This window comes from Phragmites australis, chromosome 4 (genome assembly GCF_958298935.1).
Source record: "Phragmites australis chromosome 4, lpPhrAust1.1, whole genome shotgun sequence".
NCBI lineage: Eukaryota > Viridiplantae > Streptophyta > Magnoliopsida > Poales > Poaceae > Phragmites > Phragmites australis.
Window position 1 is genome coordinate 38,296,630 of NC_084924.1, and position 23,388 is coordinate 38,320,017.

Here is a 23,388-nt window from a genome sequence, read left to right on the forward strand (position 1 = left end):
CGCTTAAGGCCAAGGCAACCTGGGCCGCAGCCCAGGCGTCCTTTCGGCACATGCAGTCAGGCGCGCGAGGCGTGGGTGGAAGATTTAGGACGGCAACCTGGGTCTCAGCCCAGGCGGTCTTCCGGCCCAAAGTCCAAGTGGGTGCCCCCTCTCCCCCGCACTGTATAAAATGGGAGGGGGCGGTTAGGGTTTGCGCTCCCCACCCACCCGTGTCACCAAGGTAGCCGTCACCTACATGCTAAATAGTCGCCGGATAGGGCCAGCCGTCGGCAAGCCGTGAGAGGCGGCGAGTGTGCTAGCAGTGTGCGTCGTGTGTCACCGTCTCGTGGGGCAGCTAGGCGTCGTTTGCGGGCTTGTTGCCGCTCTGCGAGAAGCACCGCCTCTGGATGGGGAGGCATGGCTGGAGGGAAGGAGCCGGTCTAGAACACGTAGACACCGGGCGTCGCCGGAGGTAGGCGCAGATGCGAGTCGTGGTCGGCTCGGGAGCGAACAAGCCACCCCCGGGCCCACATGACGCCACCGACATGCCAAGCCGCTGAATCTGGGCAGGCCGCTGCTAGCTGTTTTGCGCGTGAGGGCATGGATGTCGGAGGAGTTCGGACGCAGCCATGGCGGACGGATCGTCACCGAGGAAGGGTGCCATCGGTTGGGCATGTGTCTAAACGAGGGCGTTCGCCATCAGATCGGGCTATGCCAGTCACAGCGCACCACAACGGAGTGCCGCTGTCAGTGACATAGGAACCAGGGGTCCCCGAATCCCGAGACCAGGACAGCAGAATGCCACGTGGCGCCTTCCCTCGGGGACCATCTCCCCGAGGGCCGAGAAGAGGGAGTTCCGGGAGGGGTGCTCGGGGCCATGAACAGTGGTCCCCGAGTACCTGTGGTTCCCCGAGGACCCAAGAAGAGCCAGTTCCGGGAGGGGTGCTCGGGACCATGAACAGTGGTCCCCGAGTACCCGTAGTTCCCCGAGGACCCGAGGAGAGCCAGTTCCGGGAGGGGTGCTCGGGACTATGAATAGTGGTCTCCGAGTACCCGTAGTTCCCCGAGGATCCGAGAAGAGACTTATCCGGGAGAGGACGCTCGGGGCCATGAACAGTGATCCCCGAGTACCCAGAGTTCTCCGAGGACCTGAGAAGCCCCTTGCCGGTGGACCCCACAAGGGCTCAACGATGAGGTGTCAATCGGCGGGAAGCCCGATGCTATATTTAAAGAGGGAGCGTAGCCAGTCACTTCTAACTACTCCCCCCACACCTGTTGTATTGAGTACGTCAGTCCCTGTCATAGCCTGGTAGGAAGGCGTGGGGACATTTAATGCGATGGGTCCCATCACGCGTCACCATGCGGGGCCCATAAGGGAAACGGCTTGGGGATATCGTCGCTGGGCTCGAGGCAGGTCGCTTGCCCCCCTGCTGTGTCAGATCTGCTCTGACCGAGCGGGCATGCGGGGCAGTTCGGCGGCTGCCCAGTGGCCCCCCTACACCTGCTAAAGTTGGGCGTAATGGGCGATGGGACCGGCCAAAGGCGTATTTTCAACCCATGTAACGTCAAACTGTAGCCCCATGATAGTTGCTTTCCATTTATGGCTCATGGGAACTCATACCCCCGTTTCTGGGCACGCCGAGCCTCCCCCGATAGGATAAAAGAGGGGGTGCACTCCGTAGAAGGACAAGTTTGAGAAGCTTTTCGAGAAGTCAAGCCAAAAGCAAGGAGCAAGACCGGAGCTCAGGACTTAGACAAAAAACCTTGTAACACAGAGATCCAGAGAAAGGCATTCCAAGAGCATTAATAGCATATCATACACACAGGAGTAGGGTATTACGCTCTATGCGACCCGAACCTGTCTAAAATCCCTCGAGCATTTACTCTCACTAGCCGACAATCATCCGTCCTGCCTAGATCTCACATATTCGCATTAAATCCACGTACGAGGTAGATCCAGAATCAACCCCCAGCCGAATCTCAAAGGGGGTCCCTCAAGATCCCCGCTCGCGGTGTTCACCCACCGACAGCCGCCATTGCCAAGAATGTCACACAGGCGAGTGACCACCGTCTCCGTCGACCATTTTATCGATGCCATCGGATGGCAAAAGAGGATCCCCGTCGTTGAGGTCGGCATCCATAAAAACGCGATGAGCAGGGCGGGACATCGATTGGAGATAGGAGAGCGAAGAACTCCGGTAAGTTCTTACCGTGCACCAGTGCTCTTACCGTAGGGTTTGCCACCGCGATGAGGATAATGAGGACGACGGCGGTGCAGTTGCCTTTTATTCTCGTTGTGTTCTGGGTGCTGCCTTCGTGTGATTTACCAATCTGCCAACAACCACCGTGATCAGATTCGTCGTGTTGTCTTCTTTGTTCTTCCGTCTATGCAAAGGCCTTCGTGCCTCTGTTTTTGGTCTTCAACAGAACGTATTGGTCGATTCGCAGTAGATGGAGAGTAACAAGTGCGTGATAATGTATTGAGAATCGATAGAATTGCAATGTAATGGTAGACAAAACAATGATTCGAATACTTTCTTTATTGATCTTTCATTAGATATATATATACAAGTGAGAAGGTGTTCTTTCGGAAGACACCTCTCTTGAATGGATGCATGTTCGTTCAATGAGCAGAGATCATTTGATCTCTAACATCGTACAAGGCTTATCCATAGATGGGTTGCTCCTGTACTGTGAAATTGTTGTGGTGGCTCGACAGTTTTAGCTATGGTTGAATTCAACCTGCGTTTTGTGTTGTGTGGTTTCAAATAATGGTAAGATTGATGGGAAGGTTTGTACATAGATGTCTTGCTTCACTGTTTTAGATCAGTTATCATTCTCATTCAACACAGTAATTTGTCCCCATGACCCATGTTATGATGATGTGCTTACTGATGGGAGTTGAGTGCTGCACGTGTAGCTGCGGGTTGTTGAATCGAACTTTTGGGCATACTGAATCATACTGGTATGAAACTGGACCAGTTGTCGATTCGTAGCAGTACAGTATGGGGAGTCTTACTCCTATTTTAGGGCGAGAAGCCTAGAATCATGCCAGTGCGTACGCAAGTGCGCGTGGAACTACGAGATTTCAGGACTTGAGTCCTAGCTTTCTGCGAAGCTGGAGCTAGAGAGTGGTTAATGGAATAGTCTCTCCATCTGAAAAAGAAATGGGCGTGGAACTAAGCGAATGCGAAGAATGGGTTCGTTTGGTACCGACATGACGGGCCGCCGCTGTATTGTCCGTGTGAATACCCGCTTCTATCCAAGGGAAGAAGGAAACGGTGCACGCCGGTGACAGCGCACCCACGCGTACGGGCACAGGCTGGCACCTTCGAACCCGCAAACGAGCGAGCGCGCCGCAGGACACAAATCCCCGTGCGCGACAACTGCGGCCAGCCCACGCGACGCGAGGCGGCGGGCGGGCAGCGCCCGGGGGAGCGTGGCACCAGTCGGCTGCGGCCCTATTCCCCGCCGCTCGAGTGGCTCGACGGACCGGCCCCCGTCGCGTTTTTTTGGTGGGTCGCGCACGTTAAGCCGCCCGTCCGTCTGGGCTCGCACCCGTTTCGCTGCTCGGGCGCACGTCGTCGCCCCTCCCCCGTCAGGTGAATGGCGCGCAACCGGCAGCGCGGAGCAGGCCAGCAGGGGCTCCAAGGGCTTCGTCAGGTGTCTCTCGGAGGAAGGGCTGCCGCCGTGCTGCCAGCCACGCCACCGCGCAAGGTTGCGGGGGCAAGTTCTCTGCCACGTCGTGTATTTCACTGATGCCGATTTCACCTCGCCGGGCAACGGAATAGTAACAGCTGCAACTCAAAACCATCCAGCATACGAGCACAAGTGATCGAGTCAACGCACGGTTTCTGTGCTGTCAAAAAAGTAGGCTTGACGCACTAGACTAAACAAAGCATGGCTGAACATGCGGCTACGCTGGCGACCTTCTGGGGTTCTGGATGTACAAAATCAATACTATTGTAGTAGGAAATGAACATAAAGATAGAAAGTAGTGTATAAAACTTTAGTATTGATTTAATGAACAGTATATATATTTATATGAGAAACCGTATAGGAAAAATCATAAAGAAAAAGAATACAATATAATTATATACATGTTAATATTTAGGGATCAACTCTATCCGGATCTTGTAAATCTCGTAGTCATCGCATACCAATTCTATTAATACATTTTGGAATGTGGAAGTTGGTAAGAACTTAGTGAATTAATCAGCGAGATTACCACATGATTTAATTTGTAAGATGTCTATCTCCCCAGTATGATGATAAAACAATTTATGAGCAATATGTTTGGTATATTGTTCTTTATGTAACATGTTTGCATTTAAGCAATACATGCTGAATTATCTTCATAGATAATGATTAGTGATTCAATAGAATCAATACTATATGATGTATGTATTTTATCATTCTGCGAAGTTATACACATATATGTGATGTTTCAGAATGATAGATGGAAACAGCCACCGGAATCTGTTTTGATGACTCCTATGAGATGGCTATATCATCATGAAATCAATCTATAATCTAGCGTTGTGGGGATCAGTTATATAGCCAGAATCTGGATATCTCATTTTAATCATAAATAGATATTTCTAGTATAAAAATCTAGATCTTTGGTACCATAAAAATATCTGTAGATATCTTTTTGGACCCCTGCCTAATAGCATTGTTAGAGCTGCGCTATTTAAGCTAACAAGTTATTTGCAAATTAAATATCAAACATGTTGTGATTTATAAGATACATGAACTTTTTGATGACACTAAGATATAGAACTTTAGGTTTAATATATTTTCAATGTTAATCCAATGTATGACTGTATCTTGATTCATATTTAGGGTTTGAATGACCATACGTGTTTTGATGGATATGACTGTCCAATTCATTTGGATATTAGTGGACTGATAGATAAATATTCTTGAAGGAATATGCTCAAGTTGTAGACTTAAGCAAATTTGGTTTTAGGCAAATCATTCATCTCAAATTCTGTCTTTAAGATGATTACATATTTTGTCCTGTGTGGTTTAGAGATAATATAAAATCCAATTGGTCAATCGTTGGAGTAACCTTTCTATGGAAGAAACTCATTTAGTCAATTGTACCCCAATCAGCTTAACTTCTTAAAGTCATAGAATAATTTTAAGTTGTATACAATATATATTGCAATTTATATTTAGATTCAGAATGTGAAGTCCATTTTGGACTTATATGTCTGAATCTATCTAATTCATTTGATCTGCCAATAATATTGAATATAAGAATATAATTTTCACACACACTATAGGGTATGTAGCATCATAATTGATTATGGGTCTCTGCGTGAACCCTTGTGCTACAAGCCTTGCTTATTTCACCACCTTATGGAATGAAAATCCATTTTGCTACCGTAGGAAAGACATTAGAGGTGTAGGTATTACTTTTATGAATACTTCTCTTTTTGTAAGCGAGTGCAATTATATATTAATTGCTTCCTTCTATTTGGTCCAGTCCAAGTGCTTGAGGCATCCTACCATAACCATGGACTTTGGCCTGAATCCAATTGAAGATCTTCTGCAATTTTCGAGGAGAAATATTAGTCGATAATTTGTAGTCTTTGGTATTGATTGATTCTATGGAATCAATAGAGTTTGTGGAAATATTATCTCATTTAACTCCGTGTATTTTCCAAAACAATAGAGTTAGGGTGTTCCCATGACCTAGCGCCTAAATTTGTATACACATTTGTGCTGGATATTTGGATACTGAACATCCATAAGCGTTTGGATAATGAATATCCATAAGGTGTCTATCAACTTGATATTGATTTGTATTTACTGCCTTGGATGAGGGATTACTCTGTTTCCGCGTTAGCTTGCAAGAAGCTTTATCTTTTGTGACCGTACTTCCCCCCTCTTATTTTGATTTAGTTTAGTGATTTTGTTTGGTACCTCCACTCTTTCCGGCATATTTCTAGTAAAAATATAGGATTTTGTGACACATTTGTTGTCAGTAAATACATCTTGGCAGGTTATTTGTAATATGTTGTAAATACAAGATGTTCTAAATAAGGATTTAGATATTAGGTACGTGGATATGATGACTAAATGTGAACATATATGACGTTCATGATTCCTAACATTATTTGTGGTATTAATCTCCCCCTAATGCCGAGATTGTCCTCAAAATGTTATGAGCATACGAGCAATGAATATGTCTCATATGAGGGACTCGAGATATTATATGATTGACAGATAATTATACCTCATATGGATCTCTAATGCCCTTTGATGTATGTTGTACAGTGGTGATATCAGTACGTGCAAAACGTAATCGATTCGCAGATGGAAAATACTTGGCTAAGACCAAATTTCCACGTATTAACTGCAATGGAGGGAACTGTATGATTGCGGTTGAATGAATTTGGTTTAATGATACGGTGTGTAAAGCCGCATATCACCAACAAGATGTTGGCAAATTATAATTTTATGGTTGGTCATGCAAATGAATTGATTCTCTTGATGAGATATTCAGCTAGACAATTATGAATGTACATATAGGGTACTTATTGCAGTAATACCCAAAGTCAAACAATAATTGAATGCATGTTAAGGAATGATATTATCCATGTGAATGGATTTGATCCTGCATCCAGGATAATTTGCTCTAATTTTAATTATGTGAGCAATGAGTTTGGCATAATTGCGATACCTTATGTATAAGGACACATGTAGGATTTTTTGTAGATGCATCAATCAGCATTGTAGAGTACATAGATGGTCTATAATATTACTGAATAGAGCCACATATAGGTTCTTGAAGGTGTTCAAGAAATTGGGGACGCATTTTGAATTTTAAAGTAAGAGGGTCTTAAAATTAAATTCCCGTGTACATAAATCTAAAGATTTTTTTAAATATTGTGACCAATAGAATTGTTAATATTTTTTCTCATCATCTCTAAGGTAGAGTGACCAATGCAATCATGTCAAGTCTTGATTTGATCTAGATAGAAAATTATTTTATACGTAATATGTGGTATGGGATTTGATATATGTATAGTACAATCCAAATGGTATTTTGGGAAGATATTCATATCCGTTATTTTGATTAAGAGGAAAAATTTCTCTTTGTTGTCATCATGGGTTTCGATATGAAAACTATTCCAATGGATATCTTAGTAAGGTACGAGTTGAATCGGGATACAATAGAGCCTCAACGATTATGACATATATACCCATATGGAAAATAATTATGACACGACTAGAGCCAACAATCACTCCATCACGTCCAACGATTATCAAAATATTTCCTTATCTCTTAGTAAGAGCTTGAAAATATTTTGGTTTCACTAAGTATAGAATTTGTGGTATAACTGTCCACAAGGCACATTTTCTCCATCGGATTGACTCCCGTAGAAATCTATATGTAGAATTGAAGAATTTGATATGAAATTCTTTATCAGATATATAGAATACATACATACTTTATTATAGTATCATAGTGCTGATACAATATTGTATTACAATATTTAATAGGATGTAGATAACATGGCATCTAAGGAATTGGAAGACTAGTTAAGATCTCTAAACATGTTGTTCGAAATAAATTTGATAAATATGTTTACCGTGCTCATGGGATCTTCTGGTTGCAGAAGTCTGGTTGTTATTTGGTTCTTGTAGAACTTGTTGTGAGCAACTATTCTTCTTGGTGGAGTCAATTTTAAGATTGAAATATGTTTCAAATCTTTACCCTTGAGTAGGTCGGTTACGTCCCACAGATTGTAAATACAGATCAACTAAATGTCTCAGGTTGCGATATTTCTTAGTGGAGTGCTTGTAGCATCCACACTTGCGACAAATAATAGATTTATAAAGTTTGGGTCTAGAAATGCCTTTTTCCTGATCCGGTGCATAGGGCTTCTGTTTTCTGTTGCATTTGCATTGACTATTAAAGTTCTTTGGATGACATCTAAAAGAGCCATCGAACTTATTATTATTATAGACATTAACAAGTACTTCAGGTAAAAGAACAGCATCGATTGGACGTTGATGATGATTCCTTAGAAGGAGTTCATCATGCTATTCAGCCTAAAGTAATACATGTATTGAGTCAGAATAAACTTGGTATTCTTTGGCATGATATTTTTGTTGTAAGATCCTATCAACGGGAAGCAAAGTAGATAAAATTTTCTTTGTCTTTTCCGCATCTGTAGGTTCTTTTTCGCGAAAATACAATTTTGAGCAGATTTTATGAATATCATGATTGTGATTTCTGACGGGCTTAAAATCGTGGAGTCAGAGATGTGTCAATTCATGATTTGAATTAGGAAAAATGACTACCTACTAATGTTCATATTTGCTTTTGAGAGTTAGCCACAAAGTGCTCGGATTTTCTTCTATCAGATACTCAGACTTGAGATCCAGATGGATATGATGCCATATGTATAATGCATTATATTTAACATGATTTGGTAACGGTGGATCTCCCTCTTGGGGAGGTTGGTAGTGCCGATACTATTCCGTGGGACGCAAGACTGATCTTAACATCCATGCTGGTGTTGGATAATTGTGACCATCAAGCATGAGTTTATCGAACTATTTGCCGGTCATTGTATCCTATATAAATTTGACTATATATTTGCTTAATTTACTGTAGGTAAATTAAAAATCATCATGATAATGTTGTAATAATGATGTAAAATTTGTAAAGTCAAGTTAAAACTTGAATTACATAATGTAGACCTCAAATTATGTAGCTAACACTAATCACTAAATATGTTGTAGATCTCGTAGTAATAGGATGCATAATCTGACATTTATCAGTAGATACCTATATTCATATTACCTTGTGTTATGCTCATTTAGAATATAAAGTAATCATTGGTAATCATCAAAATGATGTAGACCTCTAATGTAATGATTTAACATGTTGTCGGTAGTCACCACAAGTGGTGTAGACTGTATAGTAGTGGTGGATAATCTGCCAAAATGCAATAGATATTATTTTGACATTATGTAGAACTCACAGTGATGTAGCATAATATGCAAAGGTGCAGTAAATGCTTGATTGTATCACCTTGTGTTTCACAAATATTAAATTGAGGTAATTACTTAATTTGATTTTGTATTTTAATTTTGCTTGAATTAAGCATATTTGGGCGTAGGAGCTCCTTGAGCTTAATTAAGTGAATTAATATGTAATTATGCAAGAAAAATGTTTGCAAAATTAATACAGTTGTTAATTCAACTGCATGTTATAGAGAATTGCAGATTTTCTAGAAAATAGGGTCTAAAATATAATTTTACATCAGTAAATAACACAATGTGCACTTACTGAAAACACCGATGGCCTAAACATGAAAAGTACTAGACACATAGTACAATTTTATTGGACTATTTTGCCATTTATTAAGAACCCATGGGTTTTTTTTTGCAAAATAGCCAAGGCTTCGGTGGGGACTGAAACAACTTGGGCTACAACCCATGAGGCCTTTCAGCCCAAACTCAAACGGGGCGTCCCTAACCCCGCGCTGTATAAAATGGAGAAGCGGTGGCGGTTTAACCCTAACCGACTGGCCCTCCCCCTCATTGCGTGATCGCAGCGCCGCCGCTAGGGCAATTCACGCTGTCTGCCAGATTTAGGCCAGCCGCCGAGTCAGAACATTGCGAGAGCATCGCCGAGTGTGCCTGGCCGCCACCGTTGCGGATAGCCATGAGTCCTGTCGCTTGCACCGCCAGGAGGGTGGGCTGGAGGGAGGCATCGATGCGGGCTTCGCCATTGGACAGGCCAAGTCACCGGTCCAAGCAGGCCGCTGCCATCGTAGGATGTGGCCGTCATCGAGGACGGCCTAGGGTCACGGCCGGCGAGGCTGTCGCCTATGGGCACCACCATGAGGGTAGGGTAGCTTTGCCACCCGAACAAGGTCGGAGGGCTGATGCAAGCAGCCGCTGTGTTGAGCAACTCCGATGTGGGCGCGTCGCCACGTCGCATTCGGAGTCATCGATCGTTAGTGGGGTGAGGCCAAGCACCCGTTGGTGGCCGTCGGAGGAGCGCGTGGTGACGCTCGTGGTGGCCGCGGAAGGGCGTCTTCGCTGGTCATAGGGCGTGCATGTTGCGCGCATAGGGGGTCCCACCATGGAGGGCGCCCATGGTCGCTGCTGGTGATGGCCGGTGGATGGCAAAGTCGTGAAGGTGAAAGGATGCAAAGGATAGCATCCTCACGCCTCATCAAAGAGGTAAGAACATGGTAATGAAAACATCAAATCTTACATGTTGGTTGTGCTTGTTTGACGCTATTTTCTTAAAGTCTTTTCCCTTGTGTGTGACTGATGGAGGTGAAGTCTCTGTCGATCAAGTAGAAGGCAGCGAGGATGCAAAGGATGTACGTCGTGCTGATCTCCTGTTGTGGCCTATTGTGCAGGGCATAGTGGAGAGTGACTGCGTCTGGGAGAGACCTCCATGTCTCTCTGTGCTTGTTGTTGATTGCTCTATAAAGATCATCATTGTGTCCTCTATCTTGGCATCATGGTCTCGCGCCAGTCTTTTGTGTTCATCCTTAGCGCGGTGGCCATGCGGATGATGTATAGTGTTTGAATGTTTCTGGGAGAGGACTTTGTGCCTCTATGTGTTTTCGCTTCTTGTAACCGTGTTCCTTTCGGTGGTGATGGCCGATTAGCAATTTGGAGAGCAAACCATCATAATGTATTATAGTAAAAACTAAAATAGAGATAAAAAATAGAGAATGTATATATACATGATGAAGGGTGCTATTAGAGAGATACATCTCTCTCTAATGGACACAATAAAAGGATTTGAAGTCTCTTCAACAAAGAACATATCCCTTACATACAGACACCTATTTGCTAATTGATCACTAACTGTAATTAAATCTAACAAATACAAATCTTCATTGGGGATTAACAGCAAAACCAAACGAAAAGAAGATGACGCTTATGTGGGCATACAAACAACTAAAAACGAAAACTATACAAGTGTGCAACGAACAAATGGAATGTACAACACCATGTTCGAGAACTTCGCTTGAAAGTTAATATATAATGAAATAAGTCAATTTGTAGTGTTCATTGATAACCAGGTCTCAGCATACCAGCCACTACATAGAATATCATCTACGGATATCTATCTGTGGAACACGACGTGTAACAAAATTACAAAAAGAGGTATGCCTGCTATGTCCCAAAAGAATCGACCACAGCTACCACTCTGCATCATCAGCTAATTTAGTGTCAAATAACCAATACAAATAATCTCAACACTCCCGTATCGTATATCCTCAATTAGCGGGAACCTTCCTGTTTGGCTCAAAGACATACTTGATCAAAGAATCCTTGATGGACAGCAGCTCAGGGAACTCGGCCTTCAGTTTTGATGCGTCCATTTCGTTGTTGCTTCTAGGTGCAACTATGACCTTGGCCTGCTCCTCGAGTGTAAAGTTGGTCCACTTGAAGTCAGGATTGATGTTTTTCTTGTACATCTCCAGAATCTCGTTGTGACTGACAACCCCTGGATTGGTGAAGTTCCATATGCCCCTGCAGTCCCGCTTTGCCATCTCAATGGAGATGGGCAGAAGCTCATCCAAAATCGTCATGCTGTTGGGAATGTTCACGACCTTGTCGTAGCGAGCTATCTTTGTAATGAAGTTACGAGGATTGCTTAGATCTGATGATATAGGCATCCTGACTCTAAGAGTGCAGACATTATCATATTCTTTCAATAGCTCTTCCACCTGCACCACATTTAACAGTACATTAATTAGTTTCGGACCTCGTAAAAGTAAAATGCCAATTCATGTAGTACAAAGACTGAACCTACCATTGCTTTGGTTTTGGAATAAAAAGAACCAGTGAAGTTGGGCGTGTCTTCCTCTTTAAAGCCAATTCCAGATCCTTCAGTGTGTTTAGCATCATACTCAAATATACAACCTGTAGCATAATTTATCATGAGCAATCCCTGCTCACGACAAACATCAGCAAGATTCAAGGTGCCTACAACATTGGTACGGATAGTATCCTGTTTGTGGCTCTCGCACCAGTCAACATTTGGCCTCCCAGTGACTCCAGCAGCATTGAAAACATGAGTAGGCTTCACATTTCTAATGTCCTGCAACAGCTGAGAGCGCTCCTCCAGACGTCCTTTCCCATACTCATAAGGTATCCCTTGCTTCTGACATATATTCCCAAGGAGGCCACCAATCCATCCAGTCCTTCCATATATTAAGAACTTGTACGAAGGCTTTTGAGGGGCACTGCTGGTGCTGTTGGTAGTGGTTGCAGGAGCTGTTGTGCTAGATTCCTTAGCTTCAGCTGGTGAAGAAGCCAGAGATTTTATTTCCTCAGTCCAGTTATGCCTTTCAACTCCAGGTGTCATCAACATCCTTGGATGAGGGAGCAATGCACCAGTGACATCTCCCCAGTAATAAGGATTGGTGGTGTACCATTCGATTGTTTTCTTCAAGCCCTCTTCCCATGGTGTACGCTCTGCCCATCCCAATCTCTTTAGCTTCTGATCATCCAAGAAGTACCTCTGGTCATTGAAGGGTCTGTTCTCAACAAACCTGATGACTTTCTCAGTATCCAAGCCAAAGAGTTTGCATATGTCATTGGCCACATCAATCACCCTCCTCTCCTTCACCGTGCCGATATTATACACATGTCCAACCTCTCCTTTGTGAAGAACGACCTCAAAAGCTTCAGCAACATCCTCACAATACAGATAGCTCCTGACATTAGAACCATCTCCATGAATCGGAAGAGGAAGACCTCTCATGGCCAAGAGAATAAACTTGGGAATGAGTTTTTCAGGGAATTGATTTGGCCCATACACATTGTTGCCCCGGGTGGTAATAACAGGAAGACCATAAGACCTTCCATAAGCCATCACAAGCATTTCAGCCCCAGCTTTTGTAGCTGAATAAGGATTTGTTGGGAGCAACTGTGAGGCCTCATGGTTACCAACCACAGCATCCTCATCAGTTTCTCCATACACCTCATCAGTACTGACATGAACAAACCTTCTGATCTGACCAGTAACCTTGCAGGCCTCAAGAAGGACATGGGTACCATATATGTTGTTCTTTGTGAACTCAAAGGAATTACCAAACGAATTATCTACATGAGTCTGAGCAGCAAAGTGCATGATGGTGTCAATCGACTCGGTGACGAGAAGGTAGTTCACCAGATCAGCACTTGCAATGTCACCCTTCACAAACTTGAAATTTGGTGAAGGCCGAGAAGGGTTGAGGTTCTTTAGGTTGGAGCAGTAATCAAGCTTGTCAAGGACAACAATCTTGTAGTGCGGATAGTTCCTAACTAGCCGGTTGGCCACATGCGATGCAATGAAACCCGCAGCACCGGTTATGAGAATGTTCTTGGGCTCATAAGTCGCCATCTTTGTGAGCTAATTATCCAACCTGTTAATGTGTTACAAAATACAATAAGATCAGGAGCACTCTCAAATGACTACTCGTTGGTTAAAGTTGCCAAAAGGAAAAGACACCAAATTATAAAAGCAGATCTGATTACCACCAGCAGCAAATATGGAAACGATCAAATTCTAGAAAATGTACTAGTCAACTAAACTAATCAGAAATTAACATAGGTCCCTAAAACAGGTAAACTCTAATGTCATTTTTTATTATTATTTTCGAAAACACCAAGCAAACTCAGATATATCAGACAACACCTAGGCGCCATGCTCTGGCCCGTGATTACCAACGTGAGTTCTGCATGCTACGCAATTAACTCTACCAGACTACCAGTAAGGATCATTAACTCGATCAGCTGGAGCAAGAACCAGAACACCCTCGCCACAATGTCCCGCCACAATGTCCTAGCCCACGCAGGTATCACCCCAGGCGGGCGCCCACCATGATCCACAGATGTGGCGAACCAACACAGGCTCACACGCACGGGAACAGAACAGCCCGCGAATCGATCGCATCGCTGCCGACCGACGCAAACCGGGAAGCAGGGACTGCCGGATCACGCTAAGCCCATCACGTGGGAGGAGAGTCGCGATGACCAGATCTAGCGCTCGCCACCAGAAGGGGCCGGACGAAGTGCCGCCCAGGAACAATTCGAGAGCACGCGCGTTCGTACGATCGGATTTAGGTGCAGAGAAGGGACTTACGAGAAGCGGGTCGCGGAGATCCGGGGCGGCGAGCTCCTGGGGGACGGGGCCACAGCGCCGAGCCGACCCGGGAGAGTATCGTCGCGTAGCCGAAGGCTTGCCGCGGCGATGTATCCGAGTACGGGCCGTGGAGGAGGAAGCGAGGGCGGAAATCACGGTTGAGCGATGATGCCTGCCGCGACGGGGAGGGACGGGCGAAGCGAGCGAGATCGAGAAGGGAGAGTCGGGGCCGGGCCTTTAAAATCGGGCCGCGGACGCGGAGGATGCTAACCGTTCGGCCGTGTGGACCGCGCCGCCCGTTTCGTCCAGCACACGCCAGTCGCGGTCGCGGTGCCGGGCAACCCACGATCCAGCTACGGCGTGACAGCTGACAGGGAGTAGGAAGGTAACGCGAAGGCGCCACGGCGCCACGACGCGGATCTCGGCGCCACCTCGCGAACCGTCCGGTTGGAAACGCAAAGTCAGGCAAGCGGCTATCAGGGCCTGAACCGAAGTCTTAGGGCCTGTTTGTTTCCACTTTAGATTGTGAAAAGCAGTTTTTATAAGTTGAATGGAAAACAAACAACTAGCTTTTTTCTCAGATTGTAACAATCTGCTTCCTGGATTCCTACAATCCCACAATCCGTTCCGTCCCAGCTTCCCTCAGCTTTTGCTTTGTGAAATGACCATAATACCCATCCAAGTTCGGTGAAAATTACCCGCCCGCTGCCCCTCTGTTACCCCTCTGCTCACGCGCACCCCGAGCCCGTCTCCTGCACCCAAGCGCTCCCCACCCCCCCCCCGAACCCTAGCGCCGCCGCCATGGATGATCTCCGCGCCGCCGCCACCGACTCGTTCGACGCCGCCCTCTCCTACCGAGACGGTTTGGCCGGTGCCACTCCCTCGCCCGGCGCTGCTCCCTCGCCCGTAGCATCCCTCCGCGCGCAGCTGTTCCCAGGCGGGCCGGCGCGCAGCTCGTTCCCCGGTGACGGCGCGGCGAGCAACTTCCCCGGAGACGGCGGATCTCCCTCGCCCGAAGGATTTCGCGGCCCGGCGCGCTCCGGTGCTACGGCGGCCTTGTTCCGAGACGACGGCGCGGCGGCCTACTTCTCCATCGGCAGTGCAGCTACGGTGCTTGCGCAGCCTGACGTCCCCGGGGCGACAGTGCGGCCCAGCGCGGCCGCGTACAAGGCCCCTCGGCCCTCTCGTGCGGGCGGCGCAACTCTTGTCCCAGGCTCGGGCGGCACTGCTCCCCTCCCAAGCTTGGCGGCCGGCGCTGGTTTCGTCCCCGACGCTGCTTCCCTCCCCGGCGGTGCTGCTTCCCTCCCCGGCGGCGCTGCTTCCCTCCCCGGCGCTACTTCCCTCCCCGTGCGTGCCATTTGCCTCAAATATTCAGTACACTCATATACACTCGATTGAATTGATTTGAATCACTTTGGTTGGATTATCTGTGTGTGCCTGTGCAGCATTAGCTAGTAGTCTTGTTGATTCTTGAGTCTTGAGTGTGTTCTGTTGTAGAGTCCGGATTGCTCTCGGTATAGCTCGTGCTCTGGACTAAGTTGACAAGTAACATTCAAGCCTAGAACCAGAATTTTTGTGTACATCAACAGGCACAGATGGATATGATGATCATCAGGACCATATTAGGCAATGGGTTAACTTATTTTTTGTTGCATTATCTGAGGTGGCATGACATGTTTTGGGAAACATGTCATTGGATTATGATTATGTGGGGCTGTTCATTGCTTTGAATCACTTTGGTTGGATTCTGTACACTCATATCCATCATGTGGTGTTGATTCTTGAGTCTTGAGTGTGTTCTGTTGTAGAAGGCTCATGTATAGTGTTTGTTCTGTTGTAGAAGGCTCATGTAGGCTATGATTTAGGTACCAGAGGGTTGAGAAGCCTTTGTTAACATAGCTGCTTAGATGATGACAATAATTTTTCTATCTTTTTGGGGGAGGAAAAATACATTATGTCAGTTAGCTGCATCTTGTTGTACTGAGCTACCAATCTGTACAATTCATTCTGTCAGTAATTTTTCTATCTTTTTGGGGAATACAAATCATTACCTCTATTACTTTTGTCCCGAATAGATGGATGAGTTTGACAAAGCCGATTGGAATACCTTCAACACTACAGCGTTCTGTAAAATATGTGTTGAGGAAATAAGAGCTGGGAATAGGCCTATTGGAGTTATGACTACTAGAGGCTATAAGAACATAGCTGAGAAGTACTTGTTAATCACGAGGTTGCGTCACTCTAGAACGCAACTGAAGAATAGGTGGGATGCACTTAAGGGTTTGTATAGCTTCTGGCTAAGGCTTAACAAAGATACTGGTCTTGGATGGGACAATACTAAAGGAACAGTGACGGCAAGTGACACTTATTGGAAAGAGAACACAAAGGTACTAATTTCCTAATAATGTCCATCATTTAGAGAGCATGTATGACTAATATTATCGTATAATGTTTGCAGAATCATTCGGAATGGAGGAAGCTCAAGAATGGTCCACCTGAGTGTCTAGATGAGCTTCAGATCATGTTTGATCTTACTGCAGTGGATGGTTCTTCTTCTTGTGTTCCTGGAGAAGGAATTGGAGAAGAAATTGGAGAAGGAGGTGGTGAAGAAAATGGCAGAGAGGAGAGCAATTCAAAGGGCAGCAATCCACTAAAGCGATGTAGTAGTAGTAACCATGGTACTAGCCCAAAGAAGAAAGTGAAGAATCCCATGGTTAAGATAATGAAGGGCATCTGGGAGACTATGCAAGCTAATAGTGCTGTTGTCAACAAGGTGATGCAGGGTGAAAAGAGGTTTGAGTCCATTAAGGAAGTGATGAGCTTGGCGGTGGAGTGCGGGGCAACCGAAGGAAGTGTAGAGCATTTTATGGCTAGCCAACTCTTTGTAAAGGCTGAAAACCATGATGTATTCCGCACCTTAACCACAAACGAAGGGAGGCTCCGTTGGTTGAAGATGTGGTGCAAGAAAGAAGGATATTAGTAGTCATCTAATATTAGCTTGTGTTAATTTATTTTTGCTTTAACCTATATTTGACAATGGTTATGTAATATTTTCTTGAATCTATGTATGACAATGGCTAAGTTTGAACCTATGTATTTGTTGCATTATCAATGTGAATTATTTTTGACAATGCCTATGTTTGAAAATATTGTAGATGAATATGTATGGAAGTGATGATGAGGATGAAGCATTTGAGGTTGCACGCAATCAACTTGATGTGCTTGAACAATATGGAGCAATATTTTGCACATTTGGTATGTACTATGCCGACACTTATCTAAACAAGTCAGAGAGAAGGGAATCTATTCTATCCGGTCATGATTGGGTTATGCATACCATTAATATTCCAAAAGATTGCTATGACATGTTTAGGATGAGTAGGCCACTTTTTGATAGGCTTCATAACTTATTGGTGTCATCTTATGGTTTGAAGTCAAGTAGCAACATGAGCTCCATTGAATCTTTAGGCATGTTTTTATGGACTATTGGGGCCCCTCAGTCATTTACTCAAGTGAAAAACCGATTTGAGAGGTCAAAGGAAACAATTAGTAGAAAATTCAATGAAGTGTTGGATAGTATATATCTTATGTCAATAGATATTGTGAAACCAAGGGACCCAGAGTTTACAACGGTGCATCCAAGACTTCAAGGTTCTCGTTTTGCACCATATTTCAACAATTGCATAGGTGCAATAGATGGTACTCACATACCTATTGTTGTGCCTGCGGCAAAATTGGTTCAACATGTGGGACGTCATGGATATTCCACTCAAAATGTATTGGCTATATGTGACTTTAACATGAGGTTCACTTTTGTTGTTGCGGGATGGCCCGGATCGGTACATGACATGAGGGTGTTCAATGATGCTATACAGAAATATGCGGATAAGTTCCCATTTCCTCCACATGGTATAGCAATATATTCTATTGATTTCATCTCACTTTGTTTCAATATCGAAAACTATTTCTCATGTTGTACATTGTTTTTGTAGGAAAATTTTATCTTGTTGACTCGGGCTATCCCAATCGAACGGGTTTTCTAGCTCCTTATAAAGGGACGAAGTACCATTTACCAGAGTTTCGACAAGGCCCACGTCCTAGTGGCAAGAAGGAGGCATTCAACTATTTGCATTCATCTCTTCGTAATGTGATTGAGCGCTCATTTGGTGTTTTGAAGATGAAGTGGAGAATTTTACTGGACTTACCAAGTTATCATATGCTAAAGCAAACAAGAATAATACATGCATGTATGACTCTTCATAACTTTATTCGAGATAGTGCTATGAGTGATGCAGATTTCGACATGTGTGATCAAGATGAAAACTACATGCCAATACCCTCTCAAGGGAGTGGTGAAAATAGTGAATTAGGTGATGAAGAGGGAGATATGAATGTCTTACGTGATAGCATTGCTAATGCTTTGTATGCCATGAGAGAGTAGATTATTAATGGAAGGATATTGGTATGGACAAAAAAATTTAAAGTTTGTATGAATGATGTATCTATAACAATTTAATTATGCATGCACTGCTTAATTAATCCTAGAATAAGCATACGTGTTTGTGTAATATATATGATACATGTACTCTATTCTGAATGGGAAAGAAAAAATAGAACTGAGAAATATATCGCTGATGATATGGTAGGACCCTGATCAGCAACTAGCACATCGCATTATCAGGGCACTCAAGACAAACAAGGGTATTTCAGACTTTAGACATGCACAAACAGCAATCCAATCTATCCAGAATCCAGGTTGCCAAACAGTCCTCAGCTTTTGAATCCTCAGCTTTCCACAATCCAGCTTCCACAATCCAGAATCCAAAAGTTGCTTTTCAGAATCCACAGCTGAAACAAACAGGCCCTTAGTGGCGTAACGGCGGGGGGAGGGCAGGGGGGAGCCGTAATGACTCTATTGTGTTGCCTGCATAGTGAGTAGAGAGTGGCCACAGACGTCAACACCGGTGGAGGGGCTGATCTTCTTACTACTCCCTATTAACCTCATCTCCCTGTTCTCCTTATTCTCTTGCAAAAAATAGGGAGAGGACTTAAGAGGGTTATAGGCCGATTTTTTTTTTCAATTTGAGCACATGCAGCACGGTATTTTCAAATATGAGCATGTGACATAATCAATTCCATATTTGAGCACATGATGTTCTATTTAACTAGCCCAACAGCCCAGAGGCACTAGCAGGGGCATCGACACGTCGGTGACAATTGGTGAAGGCTCGGATTTGGCACGCTTCCCCTAGATCTGCGATTGCTTCGTGTCCATCGTCTTCTTGATTCCTTGCTTGCTTTATTGCATCCGTAGAACCAAAAACTACACTGTCTACCACGTGGAACAACTACAAGAAGAACAATCCCCAAGAGCACAGGCACTGGCGCATTGGCAGCAGTCATTGGTCACTTGGCCTAAGCAAAATTGCTCACCGAATCCACAGCTTCCTCCACATCAGTAGTTTTTCATTTTCTGCGGCCTTTCTTGGATCGGCGAAACATGCAAGGTCTCGTTGACCACCTCCGTGTCACCACTCCTCGATACTACAACATGAGGCAACGGCGACCCAAGGTGGAGCTCGAGGTTAAGCGACTTCTCCACTGTGTGTTCATCATCTCCGCCATTGGACCATGCTCAGTGGTGGAGCCAGTAAACAATTCAAGAAGCCTCATCTCCTTCCTCCTTCAACCCTGTTATGAACTGAAATGATCAATACCACCGAACGGACACCCATTCACAATAGGCACCCGTTCGAAAGTGATGTCTCCCGAACGGACACAACTATTCATCATGTACAAATACCAACATCTATCAATGAGAAAACCAATGATTGAATCTATTGTTGTCTCTCTACTTTATATTGTAATCCTAGTTCTAACATGTTATCAGCACGCTCTCAGCTGAGCGGTCGAAGAACAAAAGAGGCACGAAGGCCTCTGCATAGAGAAAATATCCAACCAAGTGTCAACGACGTAAGACTTACCCTCTCTACCCATGTCATTGGAGATGGCTTTGCTCTTTGTCTTGCCTTTGGCAAATCGTCCCTGTCGGCATCCACTTAGCCACCGACTTCACTTGGGTCGCCACCACTGAGCCCCAGGATTCTATCGTGGCTGAGGACATCGGCCCTACCACGACTACCGTCGTGCGTCAGGACATGGCCACAACAATAGCGACCCCTCCACCACTGTGACCCCGGTGACACTTTCGGACTGTAACGACGTGGCCATCAAACCCCTTCCCCGACATCGGCCACACCCCCTCCACGTTGGACCCTCCTGCGCTACGCGGTCGGTCTCAACCTCTATGACCCTGCCACCGAGGTCGGCTTTGGCCTTGGTGCCGGCCTATGCCTTCCCACCGACGACGGAGGTGTGGTGACTTCCTTCACCATGGCTATTGGCGAATCTAGCCAGGTGGGGGCCACCCCGGGGCACCTAAGCTTTGTCCTCAGCACCATGGCATCACCCCGAGGTGCGCCGCCCTTCTTCACCAAGTCGACGGCGGTGACACCTTCTTCCTCCACCTCCACGTCTCTGGCTCACCGGCTCTGGCGCATGATGACCGAGGCAGCCAACCGTCATACGGGCCACAAGTTGTGGGATCCAGAGGCCCTTGGCATCCCCTACAACGGCATCTAGGCGGCATGGTGTGGTGGCACAGTAGCACGAAGGCGAAGGGGATGGAGCAATGCATCAGCGCAAGCAGTGTGTGTGGTGAGGCGACCAGGGTGGGGAAACCCTACCTTAACTGTCGCCCTGCCCCGGTTATATGCGACCTAGCTTACGCCCTAACCTGGGCCAACCGAAAAGGCCGCCAAGGCCTAGGCCCAGGCTGCGGCCTGTCGTCCACCTACACGCTACCCCGCTCCTGGCCGCATGGGCCGAAAGGCCACCTGGGCTTCATCCCAGGTTGTCTCGGCCACTAGCACCTACTTAGGCCATTTTGCAAGAAAGCCCCCGTGTTTTCAATATATTGCAAAATAGTCCAACTACTAGTACTATTTATTAAGTACTTGTCATGTAATTACATCATGTATTGTTTCATGTTGCAATTTAACATTCTAGACCCTATTTTTTGGAATATTATGCATTGTTCAATATGTTTGCTTTATGCAATCCCTATAACATGCTATTATGATTATGACCTTGTTAATTTTTCAATTGAGATTATTTTCTTGCAGAATTACATATTAGTTCACCTTAATTAAGCTCAAAGTGGTTTTATGCCCAATAAGTGCTTAATTCAAATAGAATTGAAATGCAAAATCAAATAAAGTGATTACCTCCATTTAATATTTATGAAACACAAGGTAATGGAACTATAGATCTACTGCATATTTACAAATTATCAATCATTACTGTGAGGTCTATATTTTATCATCTTGACTTGATGACTACCTTCAATGTGCTCTTCCAAATATTCTATTTAGCCTAACACAAGGTAATAGGACCATAGGTATCTACTGACAAATATCAGATTATGCCTCATACTACTGAGAGATCTACACCACATTTGATGATTATTTTCAACGTATTAGCTACAAAATTTGAGGTCTATACTATATAATTCAAGTTTTAACTTGACTTTATAAAATTTTGCATCATAATTACAACAATACCATGATGATTTTTAATTCACACGTAGTAAATTAATTAAATCTATGGTCAAATCGCGCTTGACCTTCACAATTATCTAATATGGGCAATAAACGTCAAGGTCAGTCTTATGTCCCATGGAATAGTAGCGGCACTCCAAATCTCCCTAATAGGGAGATCCACCACTATCAGATCAAGTTAAATATGAAGCTTTATACATAATAAAGCATCATATCCATTCGGATCTCAAATATAAGTATCTGATGGAAGAAAATTGGATCACATTATGGCTAGCTCTTAAAACAAGATATGAACAGCAAAAGGTGGTCATTTTGTCTGATGCTAGTCATGGATGGACACGTCTCTGACTGCAGGACTTTAAGTCCATCGGAGATTACAATCACGTTGTTCATAAAATTTGTTATAAGTTGCGGTTTTGTGAAAAAGAACCTACAGAAACAAAAAAGATAGAGAAAACTTTATCTACTATGCTTTCTAGTGATAGAATCTTACAGCAACAATACTGTGTAAGAGAATACCAAATTTATTCTGAATTAATCCATATATTATTTCAGGACGAAAAACATGATGAACTCATTCTAAGGAATCATCATTAGCGTCTAATCTACACTGCTCCTTTACCTGAAGTACATACTAATATTCAGAATAATAATAAGTTTGATAGCTCTTTTAGACGCCATCTAAAGAACTTTAATAGTAAATACAAACGCAACAAGAAGTAGAAGCCCTATGCACCGAATCAGGGTCAAGACATTTCCAAACTTGATAAATCGAATATTTGTCGTAAGTATGGATGCTACAAGCACTCCACTAAATAAAAAATGCCACACTCTTAGTCATTTAATTGATTTGCATTTACAATCTTTGGAACGTAACCGACCTGCTCAAGGATAAAAATTTGAAGCACATTTCAATCTTCATACTGACACCACCAAGGAGACTAGTTGTTCACAACAAGTTCCACAAGAACCAAGTAACATGTAAAATATGATTCCATGAGTATGGAAAATATGATTGTCAAATTTACTTTGCACGATATGTTTGGAGACTCTATCTAGTCTCCCAATTTCTTAGATACCATGTTATCTACATCCAATTAAATATTGTATATCATAATATTGTATCAGCACTATGATACTACATAAAGTTTGTATGTATTCTATATATCTGATAAAAAAATTTATATCAAATTCTTTAATTCTATATATAGATTTTACGAGAGTCAATCCGATGGAGGAAGAAATGCTTTGTGGACATATGCACCACAAACTCTATACTACATGGAACCAAAATATTTTCAAACTCTTACTAAGAGAAAGGAAATATTTTAACAATCACTGGATACGATGCAATAATTGATGGAATTATTCTCTTTATGGGTACTCAAGTCATAATCGATGATGCTCTATTGTATCTCGATTCAACCCGTACCTTACTAAGTTATAGAGATATCCGTCTGAATGGTTTCTATATCAAAACCCATGATGACAATACAAGAGGAATTTCTCCTCTTAATCAACGGATATGGTAAGCTTCCCTATATACCATATGGATTGTACTATACATACATCAAACATGTATCACATATTGCGTACAAAATAATTTTTCTATCTTGATCACATCAAGACTTAGCATGATTATCTTGGTCACTCTACCTT

General features: G+C 44.1%; 2 protein-coding genes across 2 annotated transcripts; one reads left to right on the forward strand and one right to left on the reverse strand.

The window, feature by feature from the left end:
- Positions 1 to 11,017: 11,017 nt before the first annotated feature.
- LOC133916393 (trifunctional UDP-glucose 4,6-dehydratase/UDP-4-keto-6-deoxy-D-glucose 3,5-epimerase/UDP-4-keto-L-rhamnose-reductase RHM1-like) lies at positions 11,018 to 14,331 on the reverse strand. Its single transcript, XM_062360042.1, has 3 exons — positions 14,111 to 14,331; positions 11,795 to 13,391; positions 11,018 to 11,708 (listed from the first exon to the last, which is right to left on the reverse strand). The coding sequence occupies exons 2-3, from the start codon at positions 13,367 to 13,369 to the stop codon at positions 11,256 to 11,258; spliced, it is 2,028 nt and encodes a 675-aa protein (XP_062216026.1). The 5' UTR covers positions 13,370 to 13,391; positions 14,111 to 14,331; the 3' UTR covers positions 11,018 to 11,255.
- Positions 14,332 to 16,185: 1,854 nt separating this feature from the next.
- Positions 16,186 to 18,551, forward strand: LOC133914769 (uncharacterized). The gene is made up of 4 exons (XM_062357792.1): positions 16,186 to 16,497; positions 16,569 to 17,015; positions 17,266 to 17,365; positions 18,103 to 18,551. The coding sequence occupies exons 1-4, from the start codon at positions 16,186 to 16,188 to the stop codon at positions 18,549 to 18,551; spliced, it is 1,308 nt and encodes a 435-aa protein (XP_062213776.1).
- The last annotated feature ends 4,837 nt before the right edge of the window (positions 18,552 to 23,388 follow it).

Coding starts and splice junctions, on each gene's coding strand:
- LOC133914769 (XM_062357792.1), top strand. CDS start 16,186: ATGGATGAGTTTGACAAAGCCGATTGGAATACCTTCAACACTACAGCG. Junction 17,016..17,265: donor TAAAGGCTGAAAACCATGAT/GTATTCCGCACC, acceptor AAAATATTGTAG/ATGAATATGTATGGAAGTGA. Junction 17,366..18,102: donor AGCAATATTTTGCACATTTG/GTATGTACTATG, acceptor TTGTTTTTGTAG/GAAAATTTTATCTTGTTGAC.
- LOC133916393 (XM_062360042.1), bottom strand. CDS start 13,369: ATGGCGACTTATGAGCCCAAGAACATTCTCATAACCGGTGCTGCGGGT. Junction 11,709..11,794: donor ATTCCAAAACCAAAGCAATG/GTAGGTTCAGTC, acceptor AATGTGGTGCAG/GTGGAAGAGCTATTGAAAGA.